The sequence below is a fragment of the Myotis brandtii genome, unplaced genomic scaffold (assembly GCF_000412655.1).
Source record: "Myotis brandtii unplaced genomic scaffold, ASM41265v1 scaffold952, whole genome shotgun sequence".
Taxonomy (NCBI): domain Eukaryota; kingdom Metazoa; phylum Chordata; class Mammalia; order Chiroptera; family Vespertilionidae; genus Myotis; species Myotis brandtii.
Window position 1 is genome coordinate 988943 of NW_005371930.1, and position 13866 is coordinate 1002808.

Genomic DNA, 13866 nt, shown 5'->3' on the forward strand with positions numbered 1-13866 from the left:
TTTCTTTGATATGGCGAGGCTACAGAAAAAAGCACCTTTTATATTATTACTTTGAGCACTAAAATAATTCAAACTTCAGAAATGCTGCCAGTTTTCTAATATATCAACAATAATAACAATAGCAAAGTCAAATGGGCAACATTCACTACTTATTTTTTTTATTTTTTCAGGAAATGTATACTTAATCATTCTCTGAGTGATCAGAACTATAAAATCAACATTCACTACTTACTAGAGCGAAGCGCTTTCCACCCATTTTCTCATTTGGTGCACACAGAACTGCGAGGCCGGTGCTCCGCCTCACACCAGGGTGGTGAGAGGCTTACGCAGGCTGCCTGCCCAGGGTCACCCACCTGAGAGCCACGGCTCTCCCGCTCCTGGGTCGGGTGCCTTAGCTGCTCATTTTACTATCTTTCTTGGGAAGGTTGGCTTTTTTGTTTGTTTCATCATTTGAGTTTACAAAAACATAAATCTGAAACCCAACCTATGCCATTTTTTACATCAATATTTAAATTATCAATAAATATTTTTATTCAACAACCTTTTTCCTTTTCCTAGAAAAAAACAAATTATATACAGGGCAACCTATCCAGCATAAACCAAGTATGTTCCTCAAAATCCTATTCTGACCTGGGATTATATGTACAAGTCTTCATTTCTACACCAGAGAGGGGCCCCGCTTCCTTTCATCACATGTATCACAAAGTTTGCTGGCATCATTAAATTGCTTCCATGTGTATATGTGCAATTCAGAGGGCAGGAGGAGCAAAAGTACAAATCTCAAGCCAGAATATTTATGGTTCATGTTTCTGGAAAACAAAGTCCGCAGCAGCTAGTAATCTGGCCGAGGCCGTATAACTACGTGCAATATGAACCACAAGACGCACCTCCAGCAAAATCTACCTCCCATGGAACGGAGGGTGAGGCTCTCATTCAGGTCTTCATTCATTCGCTGAACTGGCATCGGCTGTCTGGTCATGACATCTAAACCACCATACTCGACACGTCAACGTTAGAGAAATACACGGTATTCAGGAGAAATAAGCCACCGATGAGAGAATGATTATCTTCTCGTAAAGGAATTCACTTTAACTGTCCTCATACAGTGTACTGTCGGGTGTCTTTTACGTTTTTACATACAACACAGATGTTATCCTACCCAATGGCCTTCCGTAGGCGGCACAGGGCAGTGTTATCAAGACAGGCTCCAGAGCCAGGCTGCCGTCCACCGCAGGGAGGCCTGGACAAGCCACTAACCTCTCTCCCTCCGTGTGCGCACCTGCAACGCAGGACGACAGGAGTGCCGGCCTGCCGAGGCTGACAGTGACTGAGCTGCCCCTGTGGCGCTTGGGACAGCGCCTGGCTCACCTAACAAGAGCTGTGCACAAGTTCGTAGGAGCAAAACCTGTCAATGCTTTCACTGATAATGTATTCATAGTAAAAGCAATGACTACCCATAATACCAAGTGCAGAGGAGAGGGGAGGGTGGCTCTTAGTGACATTTGTAGATTTAGGATGTGGTCAATTAGATGTTAAATTTCTGACACATCTTCTTGTATAAAATAAGCATTTTGAAAAGAGCAAGGTCCCCTCCTAGACGCCACCTTCCACCTCGCTGTGCCTGGAAGACTGTAACTCGGTATCGCTCGCAGTGACCATTGCGACCTGGAAAGTGGAGGCGGGCCCCACAGGATAGGTTGCCCTGTGTAGGATGCCAGGGCTCACACACCCTAACCAGCTACTAAAGACCCTTCCGTGCGTAAGGAAACCCCTCAGCCGCGCATGCTTCCATTCAAAAAACCCTGTTTTGCACCTGTTCTGTGCCCAGGCAACGTGGACATCGCAGAATAGGAAAGACCAAACCCTTCCCGCACACAGCACCTGACGGGAGTGCCGAGCAGCAGCAGGCAGGCACGTGGCACGGTCCGCTGTACGACAGGTTATGTAATGGCACACGGGCCAATGTCTGCTAAGTTCTGTGAGGAGGGGATAGCACTCCTCCTGGGAAGGAGAATACAGGAGGCGGAGGAGGAGATCACGCTTGAGCAGAAAACTCCCACGAAGGAGGGAAGCAGCGGCCACCACTGGTTTCTAAATAAAAATGGAAACTATTGTCTGCCATCCTCATTTGCTTCAGGGGTGGGCAAACTTTTTGACTCGAGGGCCACAATGGGTTCTTAAACTGGACCGGAGGCCGGAACAAAAGCATGGATGGAGTGTTTGTGTGAACTAATATAAATTCAAAGTAAACATCATTACCTAAAAGGGTACGGTCTTTTTTTTTTTTTTAGTTTTATTCATTTCAAACGGGCCAGATCCGGCCCGCGGGCCGTAGTTTGCCCACGGCTGGCTTAGCTAATGATTAGTTGAAAAACAGATCACTTGACAGCAATGCAGAAAATACAAACATGAGTATTAAATCACAATTACACTATGTATTCGTGTACTCGTGTGTTCCTTACTGCAAAGCAATGACTAATTTCTACCAGTGCTCATCAAGTTACTTATTTTAGGTAAAAAAAACAAACAAACAAAAAAAACTACAAATAATTCTCTTTCAGGAATAAACGTATACATATGTGGCAGTAGCAGGGGTCATGGATTTATAAACATGGCATTTAAACTCACTTTATAAGCATGAACTTTTCTTTTTTGTTAAAGATATTAAAGAAAAATCAGTACTTAACACGACTACGAAGGAGTGCATAAAGCTTAATGTTAGACCCAAACACACAGGCAAAATTTCAAAACCACAGCAATTATAAAAATTGTGACTACAATCAAAAGAGTAACATTTTTAAAGTTCTTAACCATTATATCAGTTTCTGATCATCAGATTTCTGAGTAAGTTTTATTTTCCTAAGACAACATTTCCAATAAGGTTTGGAAAAACACATCCTATTGGAATGGAAAGAGAACTGTGAATCATTTTGTTTAATCCTCTAATTTTATAGGTCAGGAAACTGAATCCAAACACGATAAAGACCTGGCCACAGTCACACACAGAATTCCTATCGCCAGGCGGGCAGGGAGCCGGCTCGCTCTCAGGGCACTCGCTGCTCTGCCCACTGCAACAGCGGGGAGGTCCCCGCCGGGCACCCATTTTCCGTGGGTCTGAATTACCTACCGGAAACTACCACCTGGGAGCGTATATCCCAAACTATCCTATCAGCGAGGTGGACAGATGCGCACTCTTCAAACACACAGCAGGAATATCTAGTTGCAGGAATGACTAGGATAAAGCACGGCACAAGCACAACATTTTGCTCCTGGCGTTTTTGAATGTGGCTTCCCTGGACAATGGCGCCAACCTGGATTCTGCAGCCCCGCGCTAACCACTGCCTGTTGTGGCGAAGCTGTAATGTTAACCAACCAATTTCAAACCATTACTGACACAGAAACATGTATTTAGAGATTTTGTGCCAACTAAGAAACCACACAGTTTTCAGTCATGTGTACAGGATACCCTATATGGAATGCTAAATACTCAAAACCACACTGGTTTTTGGGGTTACCTTTCTTGATTGCTCATTTTGGCATACATGGCTCTCACCAATTCCGGACTTTTCAGAAAATGGTCTGTAATAATCAAGAACCTAAGGAAAAAAGGAGAAAGAAGTTTGGTTACTAGAAACATAGTCAAACAGACATGGCCTTATCAACTTTATAGGCGTATCTTACACATAAAAGCACTCCTTTTAATTGAATTCTTGATTAGCCGTAATCTTAAGATGTTTTAAGAGGTTCACATACTATTTTCTATTAGCAGCTAGAGGAAAATTAAAGCTCTCACAATATTTCTCTCCAATCTTATTTCTGAAACATTTACTGAAATGATTCCGCTTTACCCAGCTGGAAGAAAGGGCCTGCTATCGCATTCGGCAAAGCTGGGGAAGGAAAAACACTTCAGTGGAGTTGAAACAGCAGAATGGAATTTAGCTGCAAGCTCAGGAATAAACAGAAACACTTTCACTGGTTTAGTCAGAAGCTTGGTGCGAACATGACCCGAGAAAGAGAACATCCTACTGTTTTTCATGGGAACATACGCCAACCACAGGCAGTGAACACTGGCTTGATTATCTCCTCTGTAAAGCTCTCAAGTTACCAAGAAAACATCCTCACTGTCAGGCAGCGCAGCATCCAAACTTAGAGATCAATTGCGCGAACCCCCAGGCACAGATTACGAGCATATTCTTCAAAGTGCCCCCGTGACAGCTGGAAGATTGAACGGTTTATTAATGAGTTCTGCATCTATTTACCAGAGGGCATCTGAAGACTTAAGAGCTAAAGAACACACTGTTCATTCCAAGTTTAGAGTAATCGAAGTGGCTATTAAAAAGCCAATATATGTACAGTCATAGTTTATTTAATTACTTCTTAACAAATAAAAGTATGGCTTTCAGAACGATAACAGGATGAAGCACATTAGCCACCACAATGCTGTCACTTCACATAAAAACAAAACCTAACCCCCTCCGCCACTTCCTCCACAATCCGCACACAGCAAAGCGATGGAATGCTCTTCTAGTGACTCGAAAATGGTCGTTTAAGTGGCTCAGTTATGCAGAAGTTTTTATGTGGTAGATGCTGAGATTATTTTTCTAAATATAATACATACACTCTCCACTCCAGGGTGCTGCATAAATTCTCAATTTTTAGTAAAAATTCACTGCATTTACTTTCTTACCAAATATCGACTCGAGAAACCACAGGTGAAAACTTTCACAACAGAGACCCAATCACACTCCATATTTGCTAAGTTACACACTTTAATTTGTGATTAATTTTTTTGCAGAACTATTTCTGTAAATTCAGAAATTCGGTGGTAATTCTGTAAGAGGGAGGCAGGGTCCCACTAATCTACAACCCAAAATGTGCAAGGACATCTAGAGACAGGAACACTCCAGTCGTTCTCCAAGTCTATGGAGAGTGGGACAGACTGCCCGGGGGAGGGTCAGAAACACATCCTATCCAAGAGGCAGAAGTCGGAGCGGAAGGGGCACGGAGAAGTACATCTTTATTTCACAGAAAGAAAAAGCTAGAAATGGGATCCTGTCCGCGCTCCTGAGTGCTCCCTTCAGTTCCGCTGCAGGCGCTTGGGGGGCCTGGTTTCCCTCCCACCAATTACTCTCAGCCTCTGGGGCCATAGTGGACCTGCCCCAGGCAGTTGGAGGCAGAGCTCAGTTTAATAGGGAAATTCCTCACTTAAATGTAATTACAGAACAGCCAGTGTTCACAAAGCAAGTTGTTGATGGTAAAGCACTGACCACAATTTTACAAGTTTCCACACTGGCTAAAAGCCAAAGTGCATGAAGGTCCCTCTTTTCTCTTCTCTCTCTTCTCTCTCTTTCTCTCTCTCTCTCTCTCTCTTGCTTATAATTGGTTTTGAAGAGATTAACATGATCTGCATCCCAGTGTCTCTACCACCAGGCATAAGGTGGTAAAGGCCATCTGCCCATCAGGGAGCACAGGGAAAGGACCGTGAACAGTGACTGTCATTGGGAAGCAGGTGACCCTAAAGTCAGCGTTGGAAATTTTCTAAAAGTGAGAGCCACTTATGGCCATTTCCATACACAAGTCCACAATGTCAACGCTTATTTGTAACATAAATCAAATCTATTTCATTGACTGCAAACGCCTAGAAAATGTTTGCACAGCTCATTGGTTGAATAAAGAATCTGATTTAAACACGCTCTTGAAAATGAATGCCACCCTCCTGGTTTGCTTTGAGATCGGGGAACCCCACCCACAGCGGCTAATACAGCGACCTGGGCAAAGCTGCCCGCACTGCACAGCCAACAGCCTCCTGCTCCTGTCGGTGACATTTCCGGGCTCCAGGAAGCACACAGGCACACAGCCATCCATCAGCCCGACGACCCCAAGGCCATGCTCCACTGCAAAGCCGTGAGCTACCATCTCTGAGAAAGTCTGACACCAGCTGGATCCCGAGTGCTGCCCGGGCAAGGCCAGTGAACTGCCGTTCTTACACGCCCGTTTCTGCCCCCCTTCCTCTCCCGCCCCCTCGAGAGAAGCGCAGACACCTGAGTCATAGAGAGAGAGCTGGGCCAGGGTCTCAGTCCTAACCCGCTGGCAGCAGACACTGGACACGGTGCCCACCCTCTCAGCATCACGGTGTCCTGCTTCTCCAGTTTCTAGTAATAACATCAGAATGCAACGCCAACCAAATAAGAGAAATTAAGTAATATTTAACTTCGAAAGCAGTACAGACAATGAAAATGATTCACTCATTCATCAAACATTGACTGAGTTCTTGTGGATGTCTGCCATTTTTATCCTAATATCCCTTTCACCTTCTTCAAATAACAGAAACTCTTCCTTTCAAGAAAGAGCCCACACCTGCCAGCTGGGCTCAGTCACGCAGCTCGGAAAGCTCCACCAGAGTGAACACGGGACCCGGCCTGGGAAAAAGGCTGACCAGGGAGAGAACATGAGCCTGGAAGGACCACTCGCACACCTCACACACCGCACAGATCTGTGGGCTAACCTGCTCCTGGAGAAACCTCTGTAATTCCCAAACTTCGCAGTACGCGTGCCAGCCAATGTTGACAAAGAAAATGTTTACTTATGTCCTAAAGTATTCCAACTTTCACAAAAAGATGTGCACACAAACATCCCAAGTTGCATTCTACATGCGACTCCAGGTCAGAGCTGCGTGTAGACACCTTGAGAAGCACCCCAAGCTCCGGTGCAGTGGGAACAGCGGTACGCGTACTGGGTGGGGGGACCACACTTCCGCGCTCGCGCACTGCAGGCTCTGGCTCTCACCGCAGCACCTGAGCTTCGCCGGCACAGGGCTCCCGGGAAGGCCCGCCCGGACCTCTGGGAGTCTCTCAACAAAGGCACGGGAACCAGACAAGCCCAAGGCAACTGGAGGCCAAGACACCACCATCACCCAACTCATTCAACAAATACGACACAGCAGACACTTTTCCCATAAAGGGCCTAGTACTAAATATTTGAGACTACGGGGCCCAAGTCTCTGCTACTTGGTCTTTCATGGCAGCATGAAAGCAGCCAGAGACAATAAATACATAATTAATGAGTATGGCTGTGTACCGATAAAAATCCTATATAATAAAGGGGTAATATGCAAATTGGCCATCACTCTAACACACAAGATGGCCGGCAGGGGAGGGCAGTTGTGGGTGACCAGGCCAGCAGGGGAGGGCAGTTGGGGGGACCAGGCCTGCAGAAGAGGGCAGTTGTGGGCGATCAGGCCTGCAGGGGAGGGCAGTTGGGGGGACCAGGCCCGGAGGGGAGGGCAGTTAGGGGTGACCAGGCTAGCAGGGGAGGGCAGTTAGGGGCTTCGGGCCGGCAGGGGAGCAGTTAGGCATCGATCAGGCTGTTAGGAGAGTGGTTAGGGGGTGATCAGGCTGGTAGGCAGAAGCAGTTAGGGGCAATCAGGCAGGCAGGCAGGCGAGCAGTTAGGAGTCAGCATTCCTGGATTGTGAGAGGGGTCCCAGATTGGAGAGGGTGCAGGCTGGGCTGAGAAAACCCCCCCCCCACACACACACACACCCAGTGCACGAATTTCATGCACCGGGCCTCTAGTGTATTTATAAAAGCAGGCTGTGGCACTCCACACAGAGGAAGAGCATTCCACACAGAGGAGGAGCCCTCCACGCAGAGGAGAAGCCCTCCATGCAGAGGAGCTGTGTGCCGCTGTTCCCACTGCACCAGAGTTTGGGGTACACACCACACAAAGGAGAAGCCCTCCACGCAGAGGAGGAGCACGCCACGCAGAGGAGCATGCCACACAGAGGAGAAGCCCTCCACGCAGAGGAGCAGCATGCCACGCAGAGGAAGAGCCCTCCACGCAGAGGAGGAGCATGCCACACAGAGGAAGAGCCCTCCACACAGAGGAGGAGCCCTCCACGCAGAGGAGCAGTATGCCACGCAGAGGAGCCCTCCACGCAGAGGAGCAGCACGCCACACAGAGGAGGAGCACGCCACACAGAGGAAGAGCCCTCCACACAGAGGAGCCCTCCACGCAGAGGAGCAGCACGCCACGCAGAGGAGCAGCTCGCCACGCAGAGGAGCACGCCACGCAGAAGAGCAGTATACCACACAGAGGAGCAGCACGCCACGCAGAGGAGAACGCCACGCAGAGAAGCCCTCCACGCAGAGGAGCAGCATGCCACGCAGAGGAAGAGCCCTCCACGCAGAGGAGGAGCATGCCACACAGAGGAAGAGCCCTCCACACAGAGGAGGAGCCCTCCACGCAGAGGAGCAGTATGCCACGCAGAGGAGCCCTCCACGCAGAGGAGCAGCACGCCACACAGAGGAGGAGCACGCCACACAGAGGAAGAGCCCTCCACACAGAGGAGCCCTCCACGCAGAGGAGCAGCACGCCACGCAGAGGAGCAGCTCGCCACGCAGAGGAGCACGCCACGCAGAGAAGCCCTCCACGCAGAGGAGCAGCACACCACGCAGAGGAGCACGCCACGCAGAGAAGCCCTCCACGCAGAGGAGCAGCACACCACGCAGAGGAGCACGCCACGCAGAGAAGCCCTCCACGCAGAGGAGCAGCACACCACGCAGAGGAGCACGCCACGCAGAGAAGCCCTCCACGCAGAGGAGCAGCACACCACGCAGAGGAGCACGCCACGCAGAGAAGCCCTCCACGCAGAGGAGCAGCACACCACGCAGAGGAGCACGCCACGCAGAGAAGCCCTCCACGCAGAGGAGCAGCACACCACGCAGAGGAGCACGCCACGCAGAGAAGCCCTCCACGCAGAGGAGCAGCACACCACGCAGAGGAGCACGCCACGCAGAGAAGCCCTCCACGCAGAGGAGCAGCACACCACGCAGAGGAGCACGCCACGCAGAGAAGCCCTCCACGCAGAGGAGCAGCACACCACGCAGAGGAGCACGCCACGCAGAGAAGCCCTCCACGCAGAGGAGCAGCACACCACGCAGAGGAGCACGCCACGCAGAGAAGCCCTCCACGCAGAGGAGCAGCACACCACGCAGAGGAGCACGCCACGCAGAGAAGCCCTCCACGCAGAGGAGCAGCACACCACGCAGAGGAGCACGCCACGCAGAGAAGCCCTCCACGCAGAGGAGCAGCATGCCACGCAGAGGAGCACTCCACCCAGAGGAGCACTCCATGCAGAAGAGCAGTATGCCACACAGAGGAGCACTCCACGCAGAGGAGCACTCCACACAGAGGAGCACTCCACACAGAAGAGCAGCACACCACACAGAGGAGCAGCTCGCCACACAGAGGAGCACTCCACCCAGAGGAGCACTCCATGCAGAAGAGCAGTATGCCACACAGAGGAGCAGCTCGCCACACAAAGGAGCACTCCACACAGAGGAGGAGCACTCCACACAGAAGGGAGGGCAGGTGTCAAGAATCAGGAGAGAACAAACTCGGGCAATTCACAGAAAAGCAGCGAGAGCAGTAGGAAGTAAGGAGCAGGGAGATAAGTAATGGTCAGAAGTAAAATGAGCTCAGTTAGGAGCCAGGACATGACAGTTACTTCAAATTGGCTCCTTGGTGCTGGGGGAAGCGCCCAGAGGGTCTATTTAAGCAAGCGAGTGGCAAGCTCTACAGCATTTACGCTGTGTGGTGACTAGGAGGGCAGAAAGGTGAGCGAGCAGTTCCCGCAGTCGTCTGTCTCCGGGAGCTGCTGCCTCGAGCTGTCGCGGCAGAGAGGGTGTGAAGCAGGTGACCTTGGAGCACGGCCGGCAGATAGGGCTGATGCGTGCAAGCAGTGAGAGGAAGAGAAGCCAGACCAACTCTCAGGTGCGGGCGAGCAGGGTCCGGGCCTCAGCACGAGGTGAAAGGTGAGGTGGGCCGCTGAACCAGTGCAGATGGGGGGACTGAGGTCTTCCTGAGTGTGAGGCCTCGGTTACAAGCGCCAGGGAAGGTGCACACACGGGTCTGAAGCTCTGGCCAGAGGTCAAGGCCAGACACGTCCATTTGGAAATCATCAACTTAGAAAGGAATCTTAAGCTGTGGAACTAGGGAAGGTCGTCCAGGAATGAGCAATGACAGGGAAGGCGGCTGAAGACGGGCCACGGGCCATGCCATCTTCGGGCAGATAAAGAACAGGCGCTAACAACGCAGGCGGCAACGGTGCCTGAGTGAAAGCAGCGCAGAAGGAAGAGGAGACACAGCGAGCCAGTACTGATGGGTCTGGCCGCCCCTGCACCCACTGTGCCTACAAATCCAGTCCCTCCAGGACGTCTTGTAGGCCGGGAAGCTCTCTCTGCACATGTGCTATCTGAGCGGGGCTGCCGACACTTCAGACTCAGAAGCCTCAAGACTAGGCTCCTGCCTGCCACATGCCAAACGTTGTTCTGTTGAGGTTGCCAGAACAAACGCCAAATCTTGCCATAAGGTGCTCACAGTCTCACAGACAAGTGGCACATGCTATGAAATGTGAGTGCGCACGCAGGAGAACAGAAGAGGGGCAGCAGAGTCAAACCACAACGGGAAGGATAATTACATTTATCTCCCTAATACCTTTATAGCCAAGGAAATAGTAAAATTTATATCCAAAAGGCAAGAAACATCCCTAGAGCAAAGGAGATAGCAATCTGGGAGTGAAACTTTGTCATGCAAAATAAATCAACTAGATAACCCAAATATGACCCAAAAGTAATACTCCACTCACAGTTATAAATTCATTTTTGTAGTGACACCGTAGGTTCAAGAGAATGCTAAAGTTTACGCTGGAAGAGGCCAAAACTGAAAGAAATCATCATTCACCTTTAAACTCAGCCTCCTCCCGAAACCGATTTCTTACAGCACTGGACACAGTAACGAAGTGGGAGCCCTACAGTAACTTGCTGAGTCTCGGGGCTCTCATCTGCACATGGTGGCAAAACACATTCCCAGGATGGCAGTGGCAGGAAAACAAGACCCCGACACGCTGCGCCCCTCAGCACAGGGCAGCACTGGCCGCCCCACCCTCTCACGCTCCGCAACTCCACACTGACCCCATCTACTAACGCACAGTCAGTGGGCGGTCAGGTGCAGATAGATTCAAATGCCACACTTCACCCCTTGGACCGATTCACCCAGGGTTATCTAAGAGCATGAGCACATCGCTCACACCTACGAACAAGAGAAACGAGCATTTTTAGAAGAACATTATCCCAATCATTCACACGGAGGCGTGCCAAAGCCTTCTTCGCCTACGCTTTCCTGTGTGAACCAAAACAAAAAGACCCAAAGTTATTGAAACCTTACATTTGTCCCTTTCCAAGAAAAGATACTAAACCTATGAATTCTAACACCATGTCCTTTTGTGCTCATTGTAAAATACTGTTCTCAATATTTTAAAATTAGGTATAATTTCAATACAACAATAACATTCACACTAAAAGAGGCTAAAACTGGGCAAGTTCATGCCTATGGAATGCTCTCCCATGTTGAGAGCTGGGAGGGCAAAAAGCAGTTTTTTCTCTTCATGTTCAGGGGTGGGTTCAGGTTTAACAGTGAAAAGTAACAATGTTTTTGGACATCTCTGGGTATTTTGTGGTCCCATTTTTGTTTACCAAATACAGAGTTCTGCTCACATAAGTCAAGCAGAGTGTATAGAAGACAGTTAGCTACTGCTTCCCATCCTTTTTCCTGTCTAAACCCCTTTAGTGACCTTTGATGACTTTAACTTGAACTGTCCTGAAGTAGATCTTATATTTTGCCATTTACGACCTTTTGCCCTTTATTCCATGCTGCTAAACAATTACAGATGGTTAAAATATAGATCCGCTCTGGCCGGTGTGGCTCAGTTGGTTGAGTGTCATCCCATGCACCCAGAGGTCGCTGGTTTGATTCCGGTCATGCCGGGGTTGCAGGCTCTATCCCCCGCGGGAGCATGTAGGAGGGCAACGGATCCATTTCTCTCTCTCTCTCTTCCTCTCTCTCTCTCTTTCTCTCAAATCAATAAAAACATATTTTAAAGTATTTACATAAAATATAGCTCCAAGATACTTAACAAATGAAACAGAATTAGGCTACAGAAAATTTCGCTTAATAATCTAATGATTCACCTGTCATGTAAAAACACTTGCATTACCGAGGGAGGTTTTCTAAGTCAAGCACAACAACATAATTATTTCTGTACCAACTTCTGTTTGTGGGCAAATGGTAATGCAAATAAAATAAATGCCCATACATATAAATCGCTTTAAGATTAGGTATACCTTCAATAGAACAATAACATTCATACTAAAAGAGGCCAAAACTGGGGAAGTTCATGCCTGTGAAATGGTGGGATTACTGGCAGCTCAAGGCTCCCGACCCAAGACAAACGGATCACTATGTGGCAAACAGAAATAAAATAGATTTTAAAGTAAACAGGACACTAATAAAGAAAAACAACAAAATGATGGGTTTATAATGATGAAAGAGTCAATTCCTCAGAAGACACAGCAATTACGAACTTCTATGTACCTACCAACACAGACGGAAATAAGTGCAAAACCGGACAGAACTGAAGGGAGAAATAAAAAGCAACCCGCTTTCAATAATGAATCACTGGACAGGAGACCATCCGGGAAACAGCAGACTTGAACAACAGTATAAATCACTAGACCTACCAGGTATCTATAGAACACTCCATCAAAAACAGAATACACATCATTCTCAAAAACATGGAACATTCTCTATGACAGACCAGGTGTTAGGCCATAAAACAAGCCTCAATATATTTAAATAGAATGAAATGACATCAATGTGCTCACCAACCACAAGTATAATATGACAGTGAATCTCTCATCTAAACGATGCCCACAGGACACTTACGAACCTCTAACCTTTAAGGAAGCACCCACTGCAGCCACAATGGTCTGACCCACACGCTCCACAGTAGCCACGTATTTGCCCTCCTCACCACCTTAAAAACTTCTCACCCCTTCAAGGACCCGCTCAAACCTCACTTCACCTCTCACAAAGCCTCCAGGGGCTGCTGAGAAACTTTTCTTATTTTGTCAACATGTGTCATTTTAATTTACTGTCCAATTATTATAATTTGAATTTTTACTTAAAATCTCTATTAGGAAAGTGATCTGTCAGAATGTTCTTAAGCAATCAAATACCTAACATGATACTCACGGCCATTCTGATTCAGGCTGCTTTTGGTGAGTTTCTATGACATCAATTGCAATATTGAGGTTTTCTTCCAGTTCTTTCATTCTTTCAGAATTAAGGGATGTAAACAAAATCATTGAACAGTAGGCAACAATTTTTTTGTCTGGGTGATTTAAGCAGGACCTTCCAAATAAAGAAATGAAAGTGTTAGCCCAATTTAACAACATGATAAAATATAATTATAGCAAATAAATAATAATAATCCCAATAACAAATTCAGTACATACTAAATTTTTAAGAATTTAATGAAGAATTACAACACTTTGAAACAAGTACATTATTTATTGCAAAAAAGGCAAGTATAAAATTAGTCACAACATCAGTATCCATTAATAGTCACAATGGACAGACTGTTTAAGGGGAAGGTGGTATCCTGGCAAGAAATAAAATGTGGAGTCAAGAGCCTCACTGTAAATCCTGATTCATCCACCTGTCGTCTGTGATCTTAGGAAGGTCTCAATTTAGCTCTTGTCAATTACATTATGGGTCAGGCAAGTGGCAGAATTTATTTTTTCATTTAAACTTCATAATACTCTTCAGGAGAAGTGATTACCTTTATACTTCTGTAACTTGAATCCCACAATTCTTTCCTTCCACCTAAGCTCAATTATTATTAACTAGAGGCCCGGTGCACAAAAATTTGTGCACTCAGGTGGGTCCCTCAGCCCGGCCTGTGCCCTCTCGCAGTCTGGGGCCCCTTGGGGGCCCCTTCCCCTGGCTGCTGGCACCAGTTTTCCTCC

At 47.9% G+C, this 13866-nt stretch overlaps 1 protein-coding gene across 1 annotated transcript in view; it reads right to left on the reverse strand.

The window, feature by feature from the left end:
- Window positions 1-13866, reverse strand: part of ATXN10 (ataxin 10) — a 103283-nt gene that overhangs the window by 70663 nt on the left and 18754 nt on the right. Inside the window, exons 5-6 of the mRNA XM_014533167.1 lie at window positions 13091-13249; window positions 3516-3596 (exon numbers count right to left, since the gene is read on the reverse strand). Of these exons, the coding sequence (XP_014388653.1) occupies window positions 3516-3596; window positions 13091-13249 (240 nt within the window). The remainder of the gene's footprint in view (window positions 1-3515; window positions 3597-13090; window positions 13250-13866) is intronic.